The 25,913-nt window shown below is 36.5% G+C and overlaps 1 protein-coding gene across 4 annotated transcripts in view; it reads left to right on the top strand.

Annotated features, from left to right (window-relative positions):
• The window catches only part of LOC132911460 (protein O-mannosyl-transferase TMTC1-like), a 292,210-nt gene that overhangs the window by 227,192 nt on the left and 39,105 nt on the right, over window positions 1-25,913 (top strand). For all 4 annotated transcript variants that reach the window (XM_060968103.1, XM_060968098.1, XM_060968112.1 and 1 more), the window contains exons 8-10: window positions 10,128-10,249; window positions 11,065-11,229; window positions 13,080-13,193. In XM_060968103.1, the coding sequence (XP_060824086.1) occupies window positions 10,128-10,249; window positions 11,065-11,229; window positions 13,080-13,193 (401 nt within the window). The remainder of the gene's footprint in view (window positions 1-10,127; window positions 10,250-11,064; window positions 11,230-13,079; window positions 13,194-25,913) is intronic.

The following is a 25,913-nucleotide window of genomic DNA, read 5'->3' as shown; positions in this document are numbered from 1 at the left end:
TCAATAAAATTATTGCCATTCCCTTCGGTTTCATAGTAATTCATAATTTCTGCAGAATTTTTATTTGTTAATAATCTAGCAACGTTTGAAAGATTTCTTCCGAGGTTGCCACTGTCCAGTTTTTTATCTGTTATCGTAGAATTTCTTGCTTTATTTTCTTCTCCCATCTCGGTACTGCCGTTGCTTATGACTGACAAATTACTAATCATTTTCAAATCGCTGTGTTTAGACGAATGATCTGCGGCCGTGTTACGCCCCGTTATTTCCTCTTTCTCCGTTTCTTCTTGGGATCCTTGATTAATTGCAGTCGATGATATATTATCTTCTCCGGAGATGCCGCTATTACCGGAGAACTTAGAACTCCAAGCCGAGAATGATTCAGTCGCTTGTTCCAAGTTTACATCATTTGCCACTATTTTATCTTTGTGTTTCCCTAGAAGATCTAATTCCTTCGTTTTAATTAATGATTCGCTTGAAGTATCGATATTCGAATTTAATTTCGAGGCTTCGACTATTTTCTTTTTCGCATAATATTCCTTCTCCAGATTTTCAATTTTTGTTAATGCGGCGTTAATGCTTTCACGGTCAGACTTTATGTATTTCTGACTGCTCTCATTAGGATCGATAGTTTCATGATCGGTCTTATCAATGAAAACTGGAGCATTAGTAATACGCACATCTGAGAAGTTACTTTCTTCGTTTGAATTATAAATTACAGATCCGATTTCTTCTGGCCTCTCCTTCGACGAAAATTCTTTAGATTCATCACTTAAAAATCCAGTTAGATTAATAACCGATTGATCAGCTGTTTCGTTCAACGTCTTCAAAGTATTATCAACCTCATTCGCTGCTTGCGTTCCATATTTTTCTTTGGCACCACCAATCACGTGTGTTTCTTTCGCTGTCTTCGATTCTCCTCCACTGTTTGCACTAATATTTGAAATTGATGGATCTTTTATCATTTCCTTTTTCCCTTCTTTAGCTACCTTTTGCGTATTTTCACTCGATGCTCCTTCGAACGTCGCCATCTTATTTTTTCCAGGTACGTTTTCTTCTAAAGATACTTCATGAGTTGCAGGTGAAGGATTATTATCTTCGTTAAGTCTATCGGAATATCGAAGCGCGTGAATATCTATATTATTTAACTTTCCGAAATTCGCAAGAATTTCCTTTTTCCCTTCTTTAGCTACCTTTTGCGTATTTTCACCCGACGCTCCTTCGAACGTCGCCATCTTATTTTTTCCAGGTTCGTTTTCTTCTAATGATACTTCATGAGTTGCAGGTGAAGGATTAGTATCTTTGTTAAGTCTATCGGAATATCGAAGCGCGTGAACATCTATATTATTTAATTTTCCGAAATTCGCGAGAATTTCCTTTTTCCTTTCTTTAGCTTCCTTTTGCGTATTTTCACTCGATGCTCCTTTGAACGTCGCCATTTTATTTTTTCCAGGTTTGTTTTGTTCTAAAGATACTTCATGAGTTGCAGGTGAAGGATTATTATCTTCGTTAAGTCTATCGGAATATCGAAGCGCGTGAACATCTATATTATTCAATTTTCCGAAATTCGCAAGAATTTCCTTTTTCCCTTCTTTAGCTTCCTTTTGCGTATTTTCACTCGACGCTCCGTCGAACGTCGCAATCTTATTTTTTCCAGGTACGTTTTCTTCTAAAGATACTTGATGAGTTGCAGGTGAAGGATTAGTATCTTCGTTAAGTCTATTGGAATATCGAAGCGCGTGAACATCTATATTATTTAACTTTCCGAAATTCGCGAGAATTTCCTTTTTCCCTTCTTTAGCTTCCTTTTGCGTATTTTCACTCGACGCTCCTTCGAACGTCGCCATCTTATTTTTTCCAGGTTCGTTTTCTTCTAATGATACTTCATGAGTTGCAGGTGAAGGATTAGTATCTTTGTTAAGTCTATTGGAATATCGAAGCGCGTGAACATCTATATTATTCAATTTTCCGAAATTCGCCAGAATTTCCTTTTTCCTTTCTTTAGCTTCCTTTTGCGTATTTTCACTCGACGCTCCTTCGAACGTCGCCATCTTATTTTTTCCAGGTTCGTTTTCTTCTAATGATACTTCATGAGTTGCAGGTGAAGGATTAGTATCTTTGTTAAGTCTATTGGAATATCGAAGCGCGTGAACATCTATATTATTCAATTTTCCGAAATTCGCCAGAATTTCCTTTTTCCTTTCTTTAGCTTCCTTTTGCGTATTTTCACTCGACGCTCCTTCGAACGTCGCCATCTTATTTTTTCCAGGTTCGTTTTCTTCTAATGATACTTCATGAGTTGCAGGTGAAGGATTAGTATCTTTGTTAAGTCTATTGGAATATCGAAGCGCGTGAACATCTATATTATTCAATTTTCCGAAATTCGCCAGAATTTCCTTTTTCCTTTCTTTAGCTTCCTTTTGCGTATTTTCACCCGACGCTCCTTCGAACGTCGCCATCTTATTTTTTCCAGGTACGTTTTCTTCTAAAGATACTTGATGAGTTGCAGGTGAAGGATTAGTATATTCGTTAAGTCTATTGAAATATCGAAGCGCGTGAACATCTATATTATTTAACTTTCCGAAATTCGCGAGAATTTCCTTTTTCCCTTCTTTAGCTTCCTTTTGCGTATTTCCACTCGACACTCCTTCGAACGTCGCCATTTTATTTTTTCCATGTTTGTTTTCTTCTAAAGATACTTCATGAGTTGCAGGTGAAGGATTAGTATCTTCGTTAAGTCTATTGGAATATCGAAGCGCGTGAACATCTATATTATTTAACTTTCCGAAATTCGCGAGAATTTCCTTTTTCCCTTCTTTAGCTTCCTTTTGCGTATTTTCACTCGACGCTCCTTCGAACGTCGCCATCTTATTTTTTCCAGGTTCGTTTTCTTCTAAAGATACTTGATGAGTTGCAGGTGAAGGATTAGTATCTTTGTTAAGTCTATCGGAATATCGAAGCGCGTGAACATCTATATTATTTAATTTTCCGAAATTCGCGAGAATTTCGATTTGATTTTCATCAGGAGTTGTAGACGTGTCATTTCCGCTCGAGAGAAGCTCTTTGTTTTCATCTTGTAGTTTCGCAACGTGTGCTTCGATAGTCGCAGTAGAGGATTCGTCGTTTCCTTGAGGATCTGTGGAACTGCCTGTTCCAGTACCGATACTTGACAGGTTCGTTGCTTGATTTATCTCCGAATCTCGTAACAATGTTTTCTCGCTGTTCTCATACTCTTGCAATATTTCATTAATTTTATTCGCAGAATCGTTCTTCTTGGAAATAATAATATTGTCATTGGAAAATTGATTGTTTTCGATATTTAATGTTCTTATTCCGTCAGTTTGATATTCCGATAATTTATTTGGTTTACGTTGTTTCGTACGTATAATATGTTTTTCATTATTTTTCAATGGTTCGGTGTTATAAATTGCTTGATAAATTCTCGGATCGTTAAACGGTTCTTTCTCCTTGGTATTTGTTTTTGCTGATAACACACGAGCTCTATTATTCTTTTCGTGAATTCCAGCGTTTACAAATGGTCCCTCTTCTGCAATGTCTGTTATTCCTGATAACGTACGATCTGCTTGTAATTGCGTTCTTTCTACTAATACGTTATTTTCTTCCACCAATGACGCATTTTCATCGAATATTTGATTCGACTTTACGTCTTTTTTATCGTTATCTTCCGAAGTATCACTCTTTATTTTGAAATCTCTTTTTCCGAGAATTTCTTTACTCAAAGATAACTTTTCACGCTCTTCTTCATTTTTCCTACTCGTTTCGTTCATTTCTTCTTCGATAGACGATAGTCCTATTCCCTTCGTCATATCTGCTTCGTATTTTCTTTTATTTGTTACGATGTGATCCTCTTTAAGCTTATATTTACCTCCCGATGCTTTATCAGCACTTGTATCTTTGTGTATTGCTCCTTCGTACGAAATAACCTCCTCATTTTCTTTACTTTTATTTTCAGATCTTTCAGGTTCTTCGTCCACGTTCAAAGATTCTTCGCCAGACGTTATTTCATATTCTTTTTTTCTTAATTCATTTCCTTTATTCGAAATTTCAAACGCGTCGTCATGAGTAGCATGCAAGTCATTGTTCCAGGGATCTTCTTTAAATATTTCATCGTCTTTAGCCTTAACGCTCAAATTTTTGTCAATTTCGTATTGCTTGTATTTTATGTATTTCTTTATGTTCTTTTCGAAGTTTTTATGCATTTCCTCGACATTTTTAATAAATTCATCCTTTTCTTTCTCTGAGGATTCTTCGTCTTGTTGCACAATTTTCTTCCCTTGTTTTATATTTATTTGTGTGTCACGACGATCAAACTGTTCGATATTTTTATCGTTTTTAGTTGAAACTTCATCCGAAGTCAGTAACAGATTGTCCTCGCGAAGCTGCGGTTTGAATACTTCAACCGACGGTTTAAATTTCTTCGTTTCTACGTTCATTGACCCAGATTTATCTTCCTGTACTACTATCGGATCGTATTCTGTTTCGTCTCGATATTCTGGGCCTACTTCCTTTTCTTTCAAATCCCCCGTTTCAAATTTGTCATCGTCCACATTTCCTTCCTCACTTTTTCTCTTCTGTAAATCTTCCGACTCAAATTTCTGCCCTGCTACATCCCACGGCCCAAAGTTCAATTTCACGTTACCCATCTGCGAACTTTCTGCTTCAAATTTTCTTTTCGCTGAAATTTCCGGATCAAATTTTTTCCTTTTCAGACCTTTCGACTCCAATTTATCTGCTTCATTCACATCTTGTAACCGAAGTTTCTTCCCTTGCGAATTCTCAACTTCAAACTTTGTTTTCTTCGTGCCTGAAATATCATGTTCCTTCTTTTTATCACTTTCTTCTTTGGACTTCTCTTTCTCTACATTTTCTAATCCAAATTTTCCTCTATTTATATCGTCTCCTTCGACATTCTCTTTGTTCCTTACTTCGGATTTCTGCATTCTTAAATTTTCTTCGGTAGAATATTTCCCTCCTAAATATTTCATCTTATATTCTGTATTCTTCAAGTTCTCCACCTCAAACTCGTTACTATTTACATCAAACTCGAATTCTGCCGTTTCAGGATCCTCCGTTTCGTGCTTCTTCTCTTTTAAATTCCCCACATCGGATTTCTCTTCTCGAGATTTCACATCAGCTATCGCTTCCTCTCTTTCCTCTAAAGATGTCCGTTCGAGTTTAACATTTTCATCAGAATCCACTGTGTAATCGGTGCGATCTGCCGATGGAACATTACGTCCCTCCATCTCGCTCTGCTGCCCATCCTGATTCAACGATTTTCTTCGTTCTTCGTTTTCAGCGGGCATCTCTTCGGTAGACGTTGATTTCGTTCCAATACGCTCGCGATGTTTCACACGACCACGTTTGTTCGCATCGACGCGAATTGATGTTTCAGCTGCACTCTTCTGTTTATCATATTCCTGTTGAATACCTTTGCGAGTGTCTGTCGCCGGAGATCCGTCGATACGCCAGGAATTCAACGAGAGATTCTTCTCATTTCCCTGGTACAGATTTTGCCGTCTCTGCATCTTCTCTCTCAGGTCCGACGATTCATCTAACAATTGTGGTATTTTTAATTCCGAAGAATCTTTTTTCTCTTGCGTTGTCACGATCGACTTTTCCTTTTCCATCGGTATCATCTTTTCATCCATTTTGTTCCTTGCGCGTAGAATATCGATGCTTTCATTAAAATCTGATTCATCATTCGGGAACTTTGAATCTCGATACGAATCCTGCGTTTCCTTGTTAATTAACTTCCTGTCCTGTAAACTGGATTTTACATCTTGATACGGTTCGTCCTGTATTTCGTTGCTAATTAACTTCCTGCCTTGCATATTTTGATCCACTTTCATCGAGTTTGATTCATCGACTGTCTTCGATTCTGTATCCTCTTTTTCCTGTCTCGAATCGCCTTCCCACTTCGTTCGCAAAACAAACGGATCCGAAATGAAAAGCGATTTATCGCTCCAAGGTCGTTTATTTTGGTTCGTTTTATCGTGTGCTTGAAGTATTTTCACAGGTAGTTCTGCAGTCGAGAGTTTATCACTTCCCACTACGCTGTTCATTGTGTTATCGATCGAAATGTCATCAAGTAACGTCTCTTTATTTTTTATGTCAACGTTGATTTTCGTGTCACGATAATTACCATCTTCGTTCCAATATTCGTCATTTTTGATCAAGCCTTCTTTATTTGCCTGTATATCCCAACCATATTCCCCTGGTTCTTCCAAACGCGATCCAAAAGCTTCCTTATATTTTTCTTCATTTCTACCCAAACTATCTTTTCCGGTGTCTTTCGTCGGTGATCCAGCATCTGTTTCGTATGTTTCTTCGGTTGTATCTGAACCATCTTTGCTTGCTTCATTCACTCGTGATTCAGGATATTGATTATTGTATCCGTCTTCAGCCTGTTCAGCGATCCAAGATGTTTCTGTTAATTCATCAGAATATCCCGTGCTTCTGCCCTCGTTCAAAAGAGACGATTCATAGTTTTGACTGAACGCGTCCTTTTTATCAATTTCCATATCTTCGTCATTCTGTAGGAATTGTTTCGTGTTTAGAAATTTTTCCCATTTTTCATTTTCGTCCCAATTCTGTAGTCCTAGATCGTAATTCGCGTTTGACGGTCTCAACAGCGATTCCGTGAATCCCATTCCTGATCTTAATGGCAACACAAACGAGAGCCAATCGTCGCCAAACGCGTTATTTCGAAATTTTCCCATGTTGTCCGATTTCACGGTGCTTAACTGCGCCTTGGCATTCGCCAGAATCTTTTGAACATCGTCCTCGTTGTTGAGATTTTGCGTTAATACCATGTAGTCCGAAATACGGTAGTCTTCTAGCGACCTTCGTTGACGATCTTTGTGCGATTTGCGAAGGGTAAAGTCGGACTTTTCTAGCTTTGGTCTCAATAAAGAGATTAGAGACGGGAGATTTCTTTTTTCTCTAGCAGATTCCTGTATTTGAGTAAAGATCAATGTAAATTAACGGGGGTTTTTCTTAGAAATCAGATATTTTTGGTTTTTGTCAATGTTTATCGCAGAATGTTTACAACAATAGAAGATCGCGGTTGAAATTCATTAAGAGTCATTTTTCTTTTTTATATCGAAGAACAATTTCCAAATTCAACGCGTTGTCGACAAATTCGACATTGAAACTAACTTTTATTTAATTTTGGTATTAAATATGCGTTATTGTGAGCCCTTTGAATATTTGAAAAATAATTAATAACACTAATTGTATATGCGGATTAATATTAAATAAGTTAATAACTAACATAACAACACTGCTGCTCTTTTATTTTTATAAAACTCTTATAAAGAAATTTTTAGAACGTCAGGGTGTAGAGATTTTTTAATACACGAAAATTGATACAACGAATTGAAAACGTGGATGTAGTATCGAAACGTTTAATATATCAATATCGCATTCTCAAATTAAACAAACTAGGGATAGAAATTGAATGAATCAAGATCATGAAACGGAAAGCGAAGCACTAATTCTCTTCTGATAGAAATATTTTTGAAATATTTCTAAAATTGCCATAAGCACGTCGGCAGAGTGACCAATTCTATGCCACAGCATAGAACTTCCTATCGTCACTTTAATAGCCTCATGTCTAACATGTAATTACATTTACAAAAATTAATTATATTTTTCGCTATTCCATGTTACAATTCGAATATTTCACTATAAAATCCAATTGACAAAGCGACAAATCTTTTAATCAAAACCATTGTCTGTCCTATTCGATAACGAAAAATTGCTGAAATATTTCAAAAACCGCCATAGCAGGTTAACCAATTCTATGTCACAGCATAGAATTTTCCATCGTTACTTTATCACCCTCATTTCTAACATGTAATTACATTTACGAAAATTAATTGTATTTTTCGCTATTCCATGCTACAATTCGAATATTTCACCATAAAATCCAATTGACAAAGCGACAAATCTTTTAATCTAAATCATTATCTTTCCTATCCGGTAATGAAAAATTGCTGAAAGATTTCAAAAACCGTCATAAGTACTTCGGCAGAGTGACCAATTCTATGTCACAGCATAGAACTTCCTATCGTCACTTTAAGAGCCTCATGTCTAACATGTAATTACATTTACGAAAATTAATAGTGTTTTTCGCTATTCCATGTTACAATTTGAATATTTCACCATAAAATCCAATTGACAAAGCGACAAATCTTTTAATCTAAATCATTATCTTTCCTATCCGGTAATGAAAAATTGCTGAAAGATTTCAAAAACCGTCATAAGTACTTCGGCAGAGTGACCAATTCTATGTCACAGCATAGAACTTCCTATCGTCACTTTAAAAGCCTCATGTCTAACATGTAATTATATTTACAAAAATTAATTGTATTTTTCGCTATTCCATGTTACAATTCGAATATTTCACTATAAAGTCAAATTGACAAAGCGACAAATCTTTTAATCGAAACCATTGTCTGTCCTATTCGGTAATGAAAAATTGCTGAAATATTTCAAAAACCGCTATAGCAGGTTGACCAATTCTATGTCACAGCATAGAATTTTCCATCGTTACTTTATGATCCTCATTTCTAACATGTAATTACATTTACGAAAATTAATTGTATTTTTCGCTATTCCATGTTACAATTCGAATATTTCACTATAAAATCCAATTGACAAAGCGACAAATCTTTTAATCTAAATCATTTTCTTCCCTATCCGGTAATGAAAAATTGCTGATGAAACTTCAAATATCACGGCGGTGAGATTAAAAAGGGAAGAGCACGACATTCGTTTGCTCGTCACTTCAAAGATTTATTTTTCAATGAATCCGACAAACCGGAAGAAAATCAAACGGTCCGCTGTCGGACGTCGAGGAGGCTTTTGATCATCCGCAGCGCGTCCAAACATACCTGTCTATCCGCGAGGCGAAGAAGCAACCCTCCCCAATCAGTTCCGCTCGAAGCCTCTTGCACTGATCCCATTTCCCACCGGGTTAATCCAGCCTCGTTCGCTCGTGATTTCTGTCGTCCATCCTCCAAAGAACTCTTCTTTCCTTCAACATCGTTGGATATGGTTTCCTGGTCGACGATGTTCACGCGTTCTAACCACGTTTCCGGGCCCTTCTGTTCCACGATATACTCGTTCGACGTTTGATTTGGAATTTTAGACGAGACAATAGCGAAAAGTAGCGACGAAAGAATCACTGGTATCTTCATCATCGTTGGTACTTCGGACACTATTATTCGTTATTGCTGATACGTCGATTATATACTCCGCTGGCAATTGTACAAACAGTCTGCCGAGAACGCGTACGTCGAATATATGCGAATGTTGTTCCAGACTAATGTGCATCGTTTAGTTGCGTTGTTTGATGTTATTTATTCGTGAAAATTCTAGATTTTTCTATCTAGAAACTGTCGTCTTATAAAGAAATTTTTAGAACGTCAGGATGTAGAGATTTTTTAATACACGAAAATTGATACGTATTTTAATACATTAATTTTTAATACATTGACAATTGATTGAAAAATTGAATGAATCAAGATCATGGAACGGAAAGCGGAGCACTAATTCTCTTCTGATAGAAATATTTTTGAAATATTTCAAAAATTGCCATAAGTACGTCAGCAGATTGACCAATTCTATGTCATAGAACTTTCCATCGTCACTTTATGATCCTCATTTCTAACATGTAATTATATTTACGAAAATTAATTGTAAATTTATTTGTTTGATCGCGATGTAAGTTGCCTTATTTTCTCACGTTTTTCTCGTAAGTTCAATTACGTATTAAACCGTCCCATAAGTATTCCGTGTCTGTATATGCGTATAATTTTGAAAATACAATAAATTTCTTGAATAGTGGATAAATGGTTTAATTATACAAGTTCTTTGTTTTGTATCACGCAGAGGATACTCGAAACTTGGTTGACACGTGCGTGATACGATTTCGACAGTTAGCGCGATACAAAACCATTCGAGTTTTCTTTGCTCGTAAAAAGTTTACTTAATACGTGGTTAATGGTTGACACAATATTCCGCGGGAAACCCGGAACAATTTCGTTTCCAAGGCAAAACGCTTTTCTCCGCGTCTAACGCAGCAACCTTCGTTTCATTTTCAGCAACAGAGGCACCCGCCTCTTCTTCTTGGTTGGATGTTCCTGGTACTGCCGTTCTTGCCCGCATCCAATCTTTTTATTACCGTTGGATTCGTCGTTGCGGAACGTGTACTTTATTTGCCCAGGTAATTTAACAAAATCTTATCATTCGTTGTACTTTTCAAAATAAACACTGTATATGTGTTTCAGTAATAGGAGATTTTTAAAGAAGAAAAAAATATCGAGAGAAGAAAAACAATCGTTTGCAAACAACGTTTCATGTATATGTACATTTTTTAGAAGTAGACTAAACTGAAAATTTCTATTAATATAAACTTGGTTCGTTTAAACAAAATAAAAAATATATATATGTAAACTCCCTGCAGTTCACGTGGGATAGGGATTCTTTTTGTTTTACGGGTAGCACGACTTTTTCTAACGGTCTGAGCGATCCTCTTAGGGTTCTACGGTCGACCATTTTTGAGAAACACTCTTTTCCCAAACGGACAGACAGAGAGCAACATCAGAGACAGACAAGAGCACAGAATAACCATTTAAAATTTTGAGGATTGACAAAGAAAGATCGATAGCTCAGGACGTTGAAAATCGATTCTCGATTTTCAGGTAAACATCGTATAGAACTTGTTATTTCGCGTCTATGTAAATTATTGTCATTTATTGTTATAGACGGATATCAATTGTTGTTTATTTTTGTATTTTATTTAGCTACCTTCACAATAAAACTCGATTTTCAGACTTCAGAATCGATCACCTGAATTACCCCCAAGATGTACGATATTACATATATATATTTATATAAATGTTCATGCAGTATAATTTTGGAAATATAATTAGAAGAATGATACGCAGTTACGCTTGAAAGATCTTAAGATTTTACTGTATTTTAGAGAACATTAAGACAGATTCAAAGATATCTCAAGCGAACAACGAATGTTTACAGCGTTGGATGGATTCTTCTGGTCGTATATGGGATGCAAATCAGCTGGACGGCTATTCCACGCAGAAGAAGTCTGATCACGACTGGAATCGTTCTACTTCTACTCCTAGGATGCTACAGAACGATACTTCGAAACAGAGACTGGACGTCCAGGGAAACTCTTCTCAGGTTTGTCAGTCGAGCCTTTTAACACTTTGCACTGGAAACGTCAACTGTACTAGCACTATATTTCTGATATAAAGTTATTTATAAAGTTATTAGACATGCACTTTACTTGTGCATTTTATATATATAACGATTTATATAGTTTGGAGGATATTATGTTTAAAAAGAAATCAAACATCGAATATATGAACATGAGAACAAAGACAAAGAAATTAGCGTCTTTCGCGATTTACTCTGCAGAAAATACATATAACGTTACATTCGCTGAAAGAGTTTGTTAATTTTAATGAATTCGTAATGTAAACATTTGGATGCTTTTAAAAGATAAAAAATAACGAGTTTTGAAAAAAGTATATGACATTTCCTTTTTTGCTTGATTACGCAGAAATTCTTGAATCTTCGGAACACGCGATTATTTTCCACCGTACGCAAAAGCTGTCATAACATTGAACTGATAACAAACTCGTCGATAATAGAACGAGATCGAGGAACGACAGACACGAACTTTTGAATGTTCGCCGATATCGATGATGAAAAAATAATATTCGATATTGTAGTTTTCTTTTCTTTCTTTTGTTCGTGATAGGGAAAAGAGACCGACAGGTTGAATTTCATCTTAAAGCTCACGAGGCAACAATTTCAACTGGAGCGTCGAAATGTTTTTCAGCTGCGTCATTATTCTTGGGACATTCGAGAAATTTTATGTATATTTTTAAATTCGTGGGGAACGCTTTTGCACCGAATTTTCCGAAAAAAAGAGGAAATCTTCACGCTTTATGGAAGCTACGGTAGTTTATTGTCGTGGCAAAGAAATTACCTGCAAGCTTGTAAAAATGTAAGGATATGAGGTTTCACTGTAGGTAATGGGTATTCGGTTTTATGGAGTCGAGAGTTACAATTATAAGGTAAAAGATATCCAATATCGGGGAGATTATAAAAATATACAAGACAAGAGTTTAATGCCAAAATTATTGACGTGCAGGAGGACTTGCAAATATTACTAATTTATGGATGGAATCGATCTACGTATTTGATAATTTTTTAGATTTAGTTTGATATTAATTCAATTTATTGATGTTAGTAATTCCACTCAGGACTTGGAAAATTTCATTAATCATATTAGTTCAATAAGTTCAAATCAATTAGTTCATAGTAGTAATTATGCAAGAGGATCTTGATCCTCGGTAATTCCACATTTATAATACATTTGATTCCAAAATTTTATTCAATCTATTACCGAATTTCTTAGAAGAAAACTTCCTGCCGTTACTAACTTGTAGCTCGTAATTCGTTAAATTTCATAGTCTCTGTATATTACATTTTTATTATATATTATTATATATTATACATTACATTCTTGTCATTATATATTTTTATTATCATATATCTACATTAGTACAATACGATTGTGCAAAAGGAGCCTCATCCTCGATATTCCCCCACCTTTAACGCGTTAGTCTACAAATTAGTAATACAGAAGTAAAAAGAAATATTCAGTCGGAAAGTTTACAAATGAAAAACCAACGAGAAAATGGGAAATCACAATTCACGTTACTCCCTAACTTGAAACTCTGCCCTTAGTCGTTCGTTCGGTACGCAAGCTCGTAATTCGTGGTGCACGAAATCCCCAGTCTAAATTCCCCGGATCGCGGCATAATTTCGCGGAAATTTACGCGGGCCTCTTCGTCACTGGTGGGACAACGCCGCGGGCACACCGCCAATGCTGTCGCACGAGCGAGAATCGCGCGCGTGCTAGCAATTGGCCAGACGATATCAGATGTAACCGCGGTGGGATAAAGAGTCGAGGTCGAGATGACGACCCTGTCTCTGACCCCGAATCCTCTTGTTTATAGGGCGGGTCTGCGGTCTCTTCCCCACAACGCCAAGATGCATTATAACTTCGCCAACTTCCTGCGAGACACGTCGCAACCTAACCGAGCTATCCTACACTATCAGCTGGCCCTTTGGTGAGTACTATGAATAAGAACATTTCATTCGATAGTTGTGTAAATGTCGTCGACTCTTTAGACAAGATTCTTTTTCGGTTGCGTGAAAGATGGATTTTGATAGGTTGATAAATCCCCTGAGACGCGAAACATATATGTGGTTAACATCCGGTCAAATTTACCGTTTGTCCTACGTTTCCTCCAGCAACAGTACGTACAACGCTTTCAATTTTCCCGTCAGAAACGCAGGGAGCAGCGTATCGACTGACATCATCTCTTCTACCCTTCGGAGTCCCCTTTTCCCCAAGGCGCCAACTTTGCTCGTGACTCGTGGCTACCCACTTTTATTTGCGTTAAATCAAATCGCTTGTAAGCAACCGGAGATCTAAACGGCAGGCATTTTTACATTTTTACAGCGATGTTGTAGACACGAGGTTAATTTTTTAGAATTTTTAAGACTCTTCCCTATCTCGGTGAATATCTTTGATACACAGATAGAAAGTAACGTGTTTGTCGTTAAAGATATATCAAACGATAAATCGTCAAGATTTAATTTATCTTATTTATCGCTTGCCACTGTTGTACAACAACATTTTTTGTACTAATAGCATGTAATCTGTGACGTGTAAAATTTCATGAATAATATTAGTTCGATTACAATCAAATTTCACGCACTCGTAGCCATTCGGTGACATTCTGCAACGCTAGCTACATAGCTGATTCGCCTTTTGCTATGATCATTCTTTAATAAAGATTAGTCCAAGCAAACACGTCGTTCTAAAGACGGAGGAATCTGTCCGTTAACCGAAGAAAATCTCTCGTCCGAAGTCAGTCACGACGAAAGGCAAGACTAGCGAGCTTACATCCACGAGATCGTTCTTTTTTCTTTTTCTTTTTTTCTCTCTTTTACCTCTCGTGTCCTCTTTCAGCGTAGCTCGGCCACGCTTATCAAAGCAGTAAAAGGTTTACTGACAGTGACTGGTATTCCGATAATGAAAATTCCACTTCCCCGTTCGCGCGAATCCTTTTGAAGTCGCCGCCTCAATGAACCGATCCCACGTTCTTCCCACTGGGAACCAGGCCATCAACCCGTTCCTTTTTCGCCACCACATCGCGGCCTTGTTTCCATGTCGCAACAAGGCGAGCTTTCCCGCAGAGTCTTTCCTCGTCTTTCGTGCAAATACATATTCCCCAGCGTTGGTTTCCATTACCACGCTTTGTCTTCTTTTTCTCGATTTGTTGTTCCATTGTTTTGCACCAGCACGATGAACATTGATGGTATCGACACGGCTGTCGTTTCGATAGTCGTTTTCGAAAAATTGGCAAATTTATTTTAAAGGTTATCGAGTAATTGTAGAAGATTTCGTACTTTTCGATCAGAATTTTATATAACAACTCGTGTTTCATTACAATTGGAGCGATGACACGCTATCGAATAATTGAATGAAAACATATTTGCCACTTTTGGAGAAGAAAACGTTGTTCGAGTTAGACTGTTCCATAAGTTTCAAACACCTAACTTGCTTATGTTCAACATCGATCGATTCTGACCAAATATCGTGAACCTCTGTATTTACCGAAAAGATGGACAGGAACTGTAAAATCATACTTTACTGTTAAATCAGCTTCCACCAAGACGCGCTATCGATCCTTGCCACAATATTCGCGAAGCTCGTTAATCCGTTGTATAAGATTCATAAAAGTTTCAGGTCATGTAATAATTCGTTATATATATTTTTGGGAGAATTGGACTGAGAATAGTTAAAGTTGTGTTTCTCTGCAGACGCTTGAAATAATTCAATTATCGATAATAAAAAATAGCAACACGTTTCAAAGAAATGAAACAAAACATTTCATGAATGAATGGGAGAATGTACAGTTTAATTCATAATTCCAATTATGGATTGAATTGAACATAAAATTAAGGCGCTGTTTACAGACCTCTTAATTCCTATACCAACATTTATTTTCAAAGCTGTGGTAAAGTCTACCTTTCATCGAATATCTAATTGTCCGAGGAATTACGAGACTAATTATTACCATCCAATTAATTGATTGTATTTATCTCGCTCGTTGTTATAGCTTCTTTTTCTGCAAAGAAATTATTACAAAGAAACTTACACGTACCTATAAATAAACACAATGGGATATCGTTAAACATTTAATGGCTTATTATACATTATTGACTGCTAATTTTATGACATACCGTGAATGATATTATCATTGGTTTGTTAACGACTTATGAAGGAGTCGCTGATGAATAGATATAATTGATAATTAATTTCGTTTCCGGTTAAACTGCATACGCGTGTTTTCTACAGGATCAGCCAGCCAGTCAAATTGATAACACTCGATTCATCTTCCAATTCATTGTTTGTTAAATTCGATCGTGTATTAATTAAAATCATTATCGGGCAGATCTCTCTCTCTCTCTCTCTCTTTCTATCACTGATTTTGACTTTATGATTTTGCATTCTTTATTGCAACGTAATTTAATCGAAAAATATCCTCCAATTTTGTGCTGCTGCAGCTTTGAGTATATGCACGATTGCGTACTATAAATATAAAAATTGATAGATGTCCTTCAGAGACCGAGACAATAAATATTGTAAAAATACGGTTTTATACGGAAGCTGTCGTAATTGTTTGCCTGAAGTTTGAAACGTTTATCCGAAGAGTAATGGATGTTAATAGAAAAGCTGAGCTGCTAATTGACGTATGGAAGGCAAATAAATTTCATAGAAATTAACATTGTTTTTGAATCTTTGAAAACCGAGCGATCGTTCCAGTGGGATATGCTGTATATCCTTTGTTAAATTGATAGCTGGTTTTATCGGGGATTTTGAAATGTGTTGATCTCTCGACATGCGTGTTTCATAATTTATAATATTTAAAAATTCCCGACCATAGGAAATGCGTTTCGCGAGTCGGGAAACGCGCGATAAAACCTTAAATCCGATCTATCGAGCTTCGAGCCGTAACTCCGGTTGGATTTTTGCACAAGCGAAAGCACACGGGGAAGGCCGGAAACGCAACGAATCGTGAATTTCTGAAACTGCTGCCTCGCTCCGTGTTTCTCCTCATTCAGGACCGGTAAGCAAAATTAATCCATGCGCCAGTGTACACCGTTTACTGGCGCACTAAAATGCAGAATCCAATTAAATAATTCAAGCATGGCGGCGCGATGAAGGGTAGGTTTACAGTATGCATCCACGCGTACCGTCCTATGCACCAACATTGAGTGCACGCGAAAACGCTACGGCCGAAAGAATTCCCTGCCAACCACTTGATATCTCCACGATAACTGTGATTTAGGGTTCGTGGCTCAGTTCCTCTGTACATCGACTGGCTAAACGTTTTAACATTTTTCTTCGTACGTACTTATCGCTGTAAGTCGTGGTACACAGATTTGTAAAAGATTGGATAATAGACTCATTTGTTCATTTCTAAGAATTTATTTCATTTCACAAATTTCAGATCTGCACTGGCGAGGATATCGATAAGCATAGGTATTTTTGTCAATTTAATTGAAATTATTGATTGTCTGTTTTATGTTACAAATATCAATAACTTAACGCGTGTTACAAAGAATACGTAAAAATAAATTGTGTGAGATACAAGCGAAATTTATGTAAAAATATAATGAAAAGAAGCGTCATAATTGTATTAAGACCTGTAGGTACAGGAATTAGAGTTATATATGAAACTTAGACAATTCTCTAATGTTTAAAAAGTAAATTTCTAATTTATTTTTTGTACCATTAATTTAATTAATACAGAATGTATTTTTTTAAATCCCATAGAATGAGAGTACACCTGGAACACACTGAAAGGTAGAATTAGGAACAACTAATTATCTATTCGCGTGAAAATGTACTATTTTAGAAAACGTCAATCCTTTCTTCTCCTTTCTGTGCTCATATTTTGTCAAAGTCGCAATATTCTTATACGAATATTTTGCTATTGGGGTTCCGAGATAAACAATCGTGCAAGTTTGAAATCCAACATATTTTTATGTGAAATGTACTTTATTTCCTCCTTGAAACGGTTTTAAGCAAATCATTTCTATCGAGTCGATCATTTTGTCGCTTAAAACGTTAATATTTAACTTAGCCATTTCGTGGACTTCTTATTACATACAAGTTTAATGAAATAATTTTAATTTAATGAAATAAAGTTTAATTTAGATTTTATCCATTTCCATTTTTTTGGAAAATTTATATTTTTAGAACTAAGTATTTTTTTGGATTTTAAAAGATGGTATAGAAATATAAATCTTAAATATGTATAGCATAATGGTAGCAATACTAATTCCTAATCTATACTTGATTATCTATATAAAAATAACTACAAACTAGTCAAGTTATAACAATATTTAAAAGACTTAAAAGATTATAAATACTAAAAGTTATAAAAATAATTTAAAAAAATAAGACTATTGAATATTCTATTCGTACACTATGTATTAATTTCCTGTATCACTAATTTATTGGCAATCAATGTAATAAGCTTAATTTCTTTATAACTGGCTATTACCTGATACTTCTTATCAATAATATACCTGTTTGAAAAGTGGAATATGTAGTACGTTCGGAAGGAAATTGAGAAAAAGGAAAATACTGGTAAAGCAAACATCATACTTTCGCGACTGAATGATCGCCGAAGATAAAAGGAAAGCGAAACAAGGTGTTTCAAAGAGTAAATCGTGGTCGAACGAAGGAATAATATTTAGCTAACGAATAATTTTAATTGGAGAACATATACCGACGTATGTACAAAAGCGAAAGAAAGAGGAAGAAACGAAACGAAAAAGATAGAAAGTATTCCGAAGTGTAGAAAACAAGAATAAAAATTGGAAATAAAATCGTATCGTTTATAACACCAGATATAGTGAACGTCGCTGTCGTTTTAGTCGTGATCGTTTCGAGAAAGAAATGAAATTTTCATTAGCAAAAGATGACTATGAACGATGTTATCTCTCATACATTTTGAAGAACGATATCGTTATTGTCCACAAATATTTAAACAAGTAGTGACATATCGATTCGGTATTGATATTACCGTAATTGATAACAATCCATTACGAATAGCTAACAATTTCGTATTTTTCATCTTAATTCGGTTTAATAATTATTGATAGATTACAAATATGGGCCGATTGAACGTCAAGAACTGAAGTCAGAATATCCAATTGGAAGTATTGGAAAAGGAAAGTAGTTCTTGTTGAGGTTATTAGATGTATGTGAATAAATAAACGCGTGGATAAATTGTAAGGCAGAAAATATATTTTAAATACTCAAGTGTAAATACAAGTCAGAATATAATTGAGCTGATCCAGTTCCGCACGCTACCATAGTGTACCCTATGACTGAAAATCCTGAAGCCATCGTCGCCTGTCTACCGTTTATGGTCTCCCTTCGACCCAGTCTTTTGTCTATACGCTGTCGATGGCTTCGGTGCTTGAGAAAACTAAAAGACCAGATGTAGAGTGCATAAAAGATATAACTTAAAAAACACGAAGCTGGCACCCCGCTGGGGATAGCCACCCACACGCTATATTTAGTTTATTTTATTTTTTTAATTTACCAATGAGATATAACACTTTACCAAATGTCCTTCAGGAAAAATTGTAAAAACCGAAATAAAATAAAAAAAAAAAAGATGTAGAGTTTTCTTAGAAGTGGTGACCGCTTCAGCAGTTCTAAAAACAGTTAATTCTGTTTTCAACTGAATCATTAACGCTAGCTGCGATTGGTCACTGCTTTTGCTAAAAGACAAGAATATTTTGTATTCTCTGTCGTAAAATCTAAATCAGCATTATAAGATTCAACGATTGATATCTATCACTTAGACGAGCATAAATAATTGTTGAAAGTAAATATTTTATTTATATTGAAATTTCTTATTTTCGTCTGATACATTCGACTGCGACCTATCAGATCAACAATACAATATCAGAAGTTTTCAAGCAAAGTATGATTGTATTATACCGTTGAGATATAAGAATTACTAAGAACAAAAGTGAGAAACAACTGGTTCGTAAAATATTAACGATAACCTTCTCCCTTATTCTTCCTTTTTACCGCGTCTTATTAAAAAATCGATCTATCATTGGATCGACGCTTGGGAACCATCGAGCCGTGGTAATGACAGTTCGATCGTGTCCTCGTTTCCGGTCATCTCGCAGTTGCGTGCAAAGAGCAACCACTTGTGATCGAATTCTCTACAAGACGGAACGAAGCGAGATCGATCGGTAATTCATGAATACCCGACTCTTTTGTGAAAGGTGTTCGTCGAATGAATGCAGCTTGGCCTCTGTTCCTGAACGACGAGCCAGAACTCTCTTCGCTGTGGATATGGCGATAGAGAGAGAAAAGGGAAACACGAAGACTTGGAGGAGACGTTTGTCACCTCTTGGCAAAAGCGTCGAAGATTACAGCAGTTAATTTTCGCGATACTAAAGAATTTTAATCGACCTACACTTTCATAATCTTTGCACGGCTTTGTCGACGTTCTTTTGTGCTGTTACGGGTCACTCGAGGAACGTAATGTTTATTAATGAAAGGGCATGTGTACCGGAGTTAATTGAAAAAGCACAAGAATCGCGATGGCGGATCAGTCAACTTCGAAGGTTAATTTAGCACGTTACACGGCGCGAAAGCAGTTTTATTGAAAATAATTCTTTTGATCGAACCAAGGCTGCGAAAAAATAAATGGCCTTATATGGAAGACTGGAATTAGTAATCTGTGAAAATTTTCAAGATAAACGAAGCAGGTTATTAATGTCGTTAAACTGTCGCAGATTGAAAAGATATTTCAGGGTTGTTTAATATGTATCTGTTTAGTAGATAATGGTTTCCCTTTTAGACTCAAAGTTTTTACGTTTTTATTTTAAGGCGCTCTTTTAACAGTGTGGTAATTAAGGTTCCTAAGAAAGTTTACTAGGTTTGCTGTTCTTGCAGGAACTGTAGATGGGATTTTTTTTAAACAACGTCGGCAAATTTATTCGCGTCTACTTGAACCGAAATGAAATTTTTATTAAAATAGAATTGTGCAAATCCTTTCAAAAATAGACCTAAATTCATCTAGTTAACCTTCTCTTCAATTCGTGCTCAACTGCGTGCCAGCCTACTTTCTAAACTCATCTAACGAACAAACGGACCACTCATCGACCGCATTTCGACTACATTCTCGACAAAGAATCGTTCCTGTGTGCACAATATTCATTCGTCGCATCGTTGCGAAAAATTGCATGGGTTGATGCGCGCAGAGTGTCTGTCTCGTTGTTCGAGTCTTCGCCGTGGTTGTGACCCGAGAGAAGGTAAAAAAAAGCGTGAGAGAGAGAGAAGAAGAAGAGCCATTTCGAGGGCAGAAAGTCCATGAAATTTCAGTCCCGACTACGAGATGAGTATGCTGCGTTTTTGATAGGCACCCCTGTGTCTTTGTTTGTCGCGAATGTTTCCCCCGAGAGGTAAGTGTATTGTGACCAACTAATTAGTTCGGACAACACCATCGGACTAAGCTTAGTGTCGCTTTTGAATCGCGCAATCCCATCGGTGCCAACGAATAACGAGGCGACAGAGGAAAAAAAGATAATTACGTGCGATATAGATCTGTTATTTCATTCTCATCGTCTGTGCTTTATAATATAGAACGCCAAGAAAAAAAGAAAGAAAGAAAGAAGAAATACACAAACGAAGTAAAATATGCTGGTTTTCTAATAACGTAATGAACAGATATTCTAATAATCCAAGAAAATCTATCGTTAAAATTCTTTTTTTTTTCTTAAATAATGCATCAAAGTGCAAAGTTCGAGCGCTTCAGTGCTTGTTCGAAGCCGAATAGTATCGCGCCGTTTCCTTAAAACCACTTTGCAGTTTCCGTGCGTCAAACTGTATCGATGTATCGGTAGACCAAGACCGTGAGAAGCCAAGAAAAGTGCATTAATTAGCCACATAGCGGCTAGAGACGAAGTGGCAATCGCCTCGCTTCTCTGTCCTCTTTCTTTCGCTTTCATCCTCTTCCTTCGCGTTCGACCTCACCCGTTCATTTTTTCTCAGTCTCCCTTGGGTCGGTCTCTGGAATTTTTCACCCCCTTTTTTTCACTTTCTCAGCAAACCGCAAGCCACTTCTTGCCCTTTTTCTTCAGGCCAGGCTAATGATCCGCGTTTTAACGCACGAACCAGCATATCTGATCGGAAAACCCACGCGTTTAAGGTAACCCAAGAGAGGGGAATCGATGCCGAGACGAGGTTCAGGTATGAACTAATCGAAGATAATGGGATTATTGTCCTTCGGATTCGGTTTCGCCTGCTTTGATTTTCTGGTCCATTGACTCTCTGTTATGTGCAATTAATGCGAAGGATTAATGGTATTTGACTCCTGAGCTTTTCCCCGAACAAATGATTGCGTAAATACATTGTATACACTATTGACTAAAAATTGTACTCTTCGTGTTTATATATAAATTTTGTTTTATTATTATCGTAAATTTCTTACTTTTCGTCGAATGGTGAATAATAGTAAAACGTTCAGTTGCGTTTGTTTGATTTTATTGGTGTTTAAAATACAAGAAGAATTTATCGATGCGAAATAAATCTAATTTCTTTTGATAAATTAACGTTACAGATACTCGAGAGTATCTAAAATAGCAGAATTATATGCCGATTTGTTTTTGATTCTTGAATTATTCCGAAATTTCGCTCTGAATTTTTCAGACGAGCCAACATCTAACATTCACAAACGCAAAAGTACCTGAAATAAAATATTAGAAAATATTAGAAATTTATAAAATAAGCATTTCCTAAAACTCCCACCTGTACACGCCCCAATCCATTGGCTGCTTAATCTTTGGTTACAGCTCTTATTTGGTGGTATTTGTCCGCGAAAATGCAATCAATGCGGTAAACACGGGCGAAACGTGGTTGACTGTGAAAAAGGACGAGGTGTGGAACAGAAGAGATGGAAAAGTAAAGAGAAACAGAGAGAAAGTAAAAGAGGAGGAGAAAGAGAGTAAAAATGATGCAGGCGTGAGAATAGCAGCGCGCAGCATCGACGAACGACTGCAAGTCAGATGAAAATTGCACTTGGACTGTACACTCCCGCTCGTCCACCTCGCTCGCTCGTAGATCTCATTTCCTAGGCCGAGTTTGCCGACTGTCCCATGTCCCATTCGTGCTTTTTCTGTCTCTATGTCCCGTGTTCTGTTTCTCCATCGACGCCTAACTTTCTCCGGTCAGAGCCGGTATTAGCTTTGAAAAATTGAACCTTCGACTAACTGTCAATTTCCTACGCTTGTTTCGTTCAGAGAATCAACGCGACGAGCGTTCTTCGAGCCTCAGATGCGAACACGGTCCTTCAATTGTTCGCGAACACAGATCTTACTCCCTCGTTTCACTAACCAGGGGAATTATTTTTTGTCGCTAACAGATTTCTGTATTACGTTTTCGAGAGAACAATGGAGAGAACAATGGAGAGTGTTTCGGCCTTTCGTTCGTTTTCGATTTATCCCTTTGTTCCTATTTCGATTTTGAACATTTTACGGGTACGTGCTGATCCTTTATCAAGTTCCTCTTTCGTTGCAATGTAACGGGAATCGCGTGTTGGTTAGAACTGTTGAAAAAATTTCGACTATTTATACGCTTTTACACTTAAAATATCTTCTATTTATTATATGATTATTGGTGCGATTATAATTATTCAATGATATTTAATATGCCACAAATTAGAAAGCACGATCTTCCTTATCTAACTTGTAACAAGACTCTAAGCAAAAGTTAACTATAATTTCATTCATACGTTAAACCATAAACATCAAACCATGGAATGATTTTCTTCGATCACATTCTTAGTAATGACTTTATCAACTTCCATTTATACGAATTGTTCTTTTTAATGCCTGTTCTTTTTAATATCCTGTCTTTGTCCTGTATAAGATACAAAAGAAGATGGACTTGTTAATAAGCTTTTATTTGGGAAAAAGTAGTTCACGCGAATTTTAACTTAATTTCAGCTAGAGACTACCAAGTAGACGGATGATAAATTCAAACAGCGACTCTGGTTGTTCCAACTTTAATTAGAGCAACACCTCGGAATCACAACAAATCTCAGGTTCGCCTCTCTCGTTGACGTTCTCCTGGATCCTGACTCGACCAGGACGAATTAGTTTTCGATCAGGCGGCCGAAATTTCCCCAAGGAGACATTCCGCGAAGTTTCTCGTCCGACGGGAACGCCACATCGGCTAAGTAATTTAAAATAGCCCGAGATTGATCCGGCGAATCCGATGGTCCAGTAATAATTGAGAGCGGAAGAACGTTCGCGCGCTGAGTTCTTGCGTGTGTAGAAGTTTCCAAAGCGTAGCTCGGTTGGCTGTTATTGCATTCGCGGAAAGAATAGCTCCAGGTGCCTGGAGAATTGTCAGGGAGGAATAAGAAACGCCCCGGACGGAGAGAAATACGTAGTCAATCGATGGAATGCCACTAGGACCGGAGAACGAAGCGACTTGAGTTTGCTTTTCATTCGCCGTCAAGCGCTGCCCGTTTCCCTGGAACGTCTCCTGTTCTTCTTCCTTGTCGTTCTTTATTTCCTTTCTTTAGCTTCCGAATAAGAAACGTTTCTTCTTGCGTAAAACGTGTTCCTGTACGTACGTTTTCTTCTGTTTTCGTTCTAGTTTCCCTCGTGGTAACGGTTGACAGTATTTTTCGAACGTCTCTGCAGCGAGACATATTCTCGAGCTGGTTTTAATTTGACGCACCAAACTGCTTGACTGGTGACGCGGAAGAAGTTTTATATCGTTTAATCGCAAAATATTTAAAAGAAATATACATATAGGTATATAGTATACTTTATCGCTTTAACTATAATTTCATTCGTTGCTTCATTACTATACGTGCAAGTACCAATAAGCGTTTCTCTATATGTTGTTGAAGTAACTACTTCAAGAAAAATTCTACATCTTTATTTATGTACATCCGTGACCCAGAGACTGCTATTACGTAAAAATATTTTAAATAAAGAGCGGTGCATATTATTGTACCCTTGAATATACATTATGTTTTGGTTGCAAGGTCTAGGAACAAAGGAATTAATAAATAGATTTCTATTTATATTCCCTGTAGCCTCTAGCCAAAGCTATATGGTTAACTTTGTTGATAATGTCCTTTTGCAATAAATACATGAACGTGCTCCCTATCGTTTCATTGTCTAGTAACACTAAGAGAGTAACGATCTGAATAAGTATAAACTTATACCTTTAATTATTTCAATATACTTTCCCATTACAAATTCATCCACTCGTTCTTCAATCAGTGAACATCAACCTCAACATATGTGTATTTTTTGATAATGTTCTTTTGCAGTAAATATATGAACGTGCTCCCTATCGTTTCATTGTCCAGTAACACTAAGAGAGTAAGGATCTGAATAAGTATAAACTTATACATTATACTTATATTATTTCAATATATTTTTCTATTACAAATTCATCCACTCGTCCTTCAACCAGTCAACCTCAACCTCAACCTCAACATATGTGTATTTTTTGGTAATGTCCTTTTTCTATAAATATATGAACGTGCTCCCTATCGTTCCATTGTCTAGTAACACTAAGAGAGTAAGGATCTGAATAAGTATAAACTTATACCTTTAATTATTTCAATGTACTTTCCCATTACAAATTCATCCACTCGTTCTTCAATCAGTGAACCTCAACCTCAACATATGTGTATTTTTTAATAATGTTCTTTTGCAATAAATATATGAACGTCCTCCCTATCATTCCATTGTCTAGTAACACTAAGAGAGTAAGGATCTGAATCAGCATAAACTTATACATTATACTTATACTTATACCTTTAATTATTTCAATATACTTTCCTATTACAAATTCATCCACTCGTTCTTCAGTCAGTCAACCTCAACGTCAACATATGTGTATGTATATACAGTGTAAGTAGTGTTAACAAAGAAGCAAGGAGTAGAGTATGTTGATAAAGTATTAAGAATTTATAAATTAATGAAACAACGAGAAGAATTTATTGAAACTGATCGCCTACTATTGAATTATGACATTTATTAATATTGAAATCATCTTTTAGAAAATTTAATATCAATCGTGTATTTATTTAGTGAAATTAAGAAATTAGTATAAAGTAGAGTCGAGTGATTTGACTTGTGAGAGGCCCGTATAGCGTTAATTGTCACCGTAAAGAAGTTTTAATATGAAATATAAAATACGACTGCTTCAATAGAATTCAAAATATCTACTTCTCGAAGATATTGCATACGGTGGTGGTGTACATTTCCATGAAACGTATTGCGATAATATTCACGCTTTGATATAACGTTAATTCGTACGTAGATTTGATTTTTGAATTTTTGAAAGGAAATTTCGACGGCTGTTCATTAATTTCGTATTTCCGTAATTCAGTCTGCAAATGGGCGCGAACAATATGCGTCACCTTTATGCTAATATTCACGCCATGCGAAAACTTCCTTGATGGCAGTTCCACGTAGTTCGGTTCTTGCAGGATATCCCGCCGTAATTTTCGATAGACCGAGTTTATAGTTGCAACGGATCGTAAAGTTAAGGCAACGACAAAGCTGGATAGGAGGACAGAAAGCGGCACAGATAAAGCAACGACGAAGAGGAAAGGTATGTTGGCCATATAGCAAATCCGACTTCCCATTATGACACTATAATGGTGTTCCATACGAGGTTATTGCACGTCAGAAATCATATT

This window comes from Bombus pascuorum, chromosome 1 (genome assembly GCF_905332965.1).
Source record: "Bombus pascuorum chromosome 1, iyBomPasc1.1, whole genome shotgun sequence".
NCBI classification, from domain to species: Eukaryota; Metazoa; Arthropoda; class Insecta; order Hymenoptera; family Apidae; genus Bombus; species Bombus pascuorum.
The sequence above is the reverse complement of the archived record's forward strand: the minus strand, read 5'-3'. Positions and strand labels throughout refer to the sequence as shown.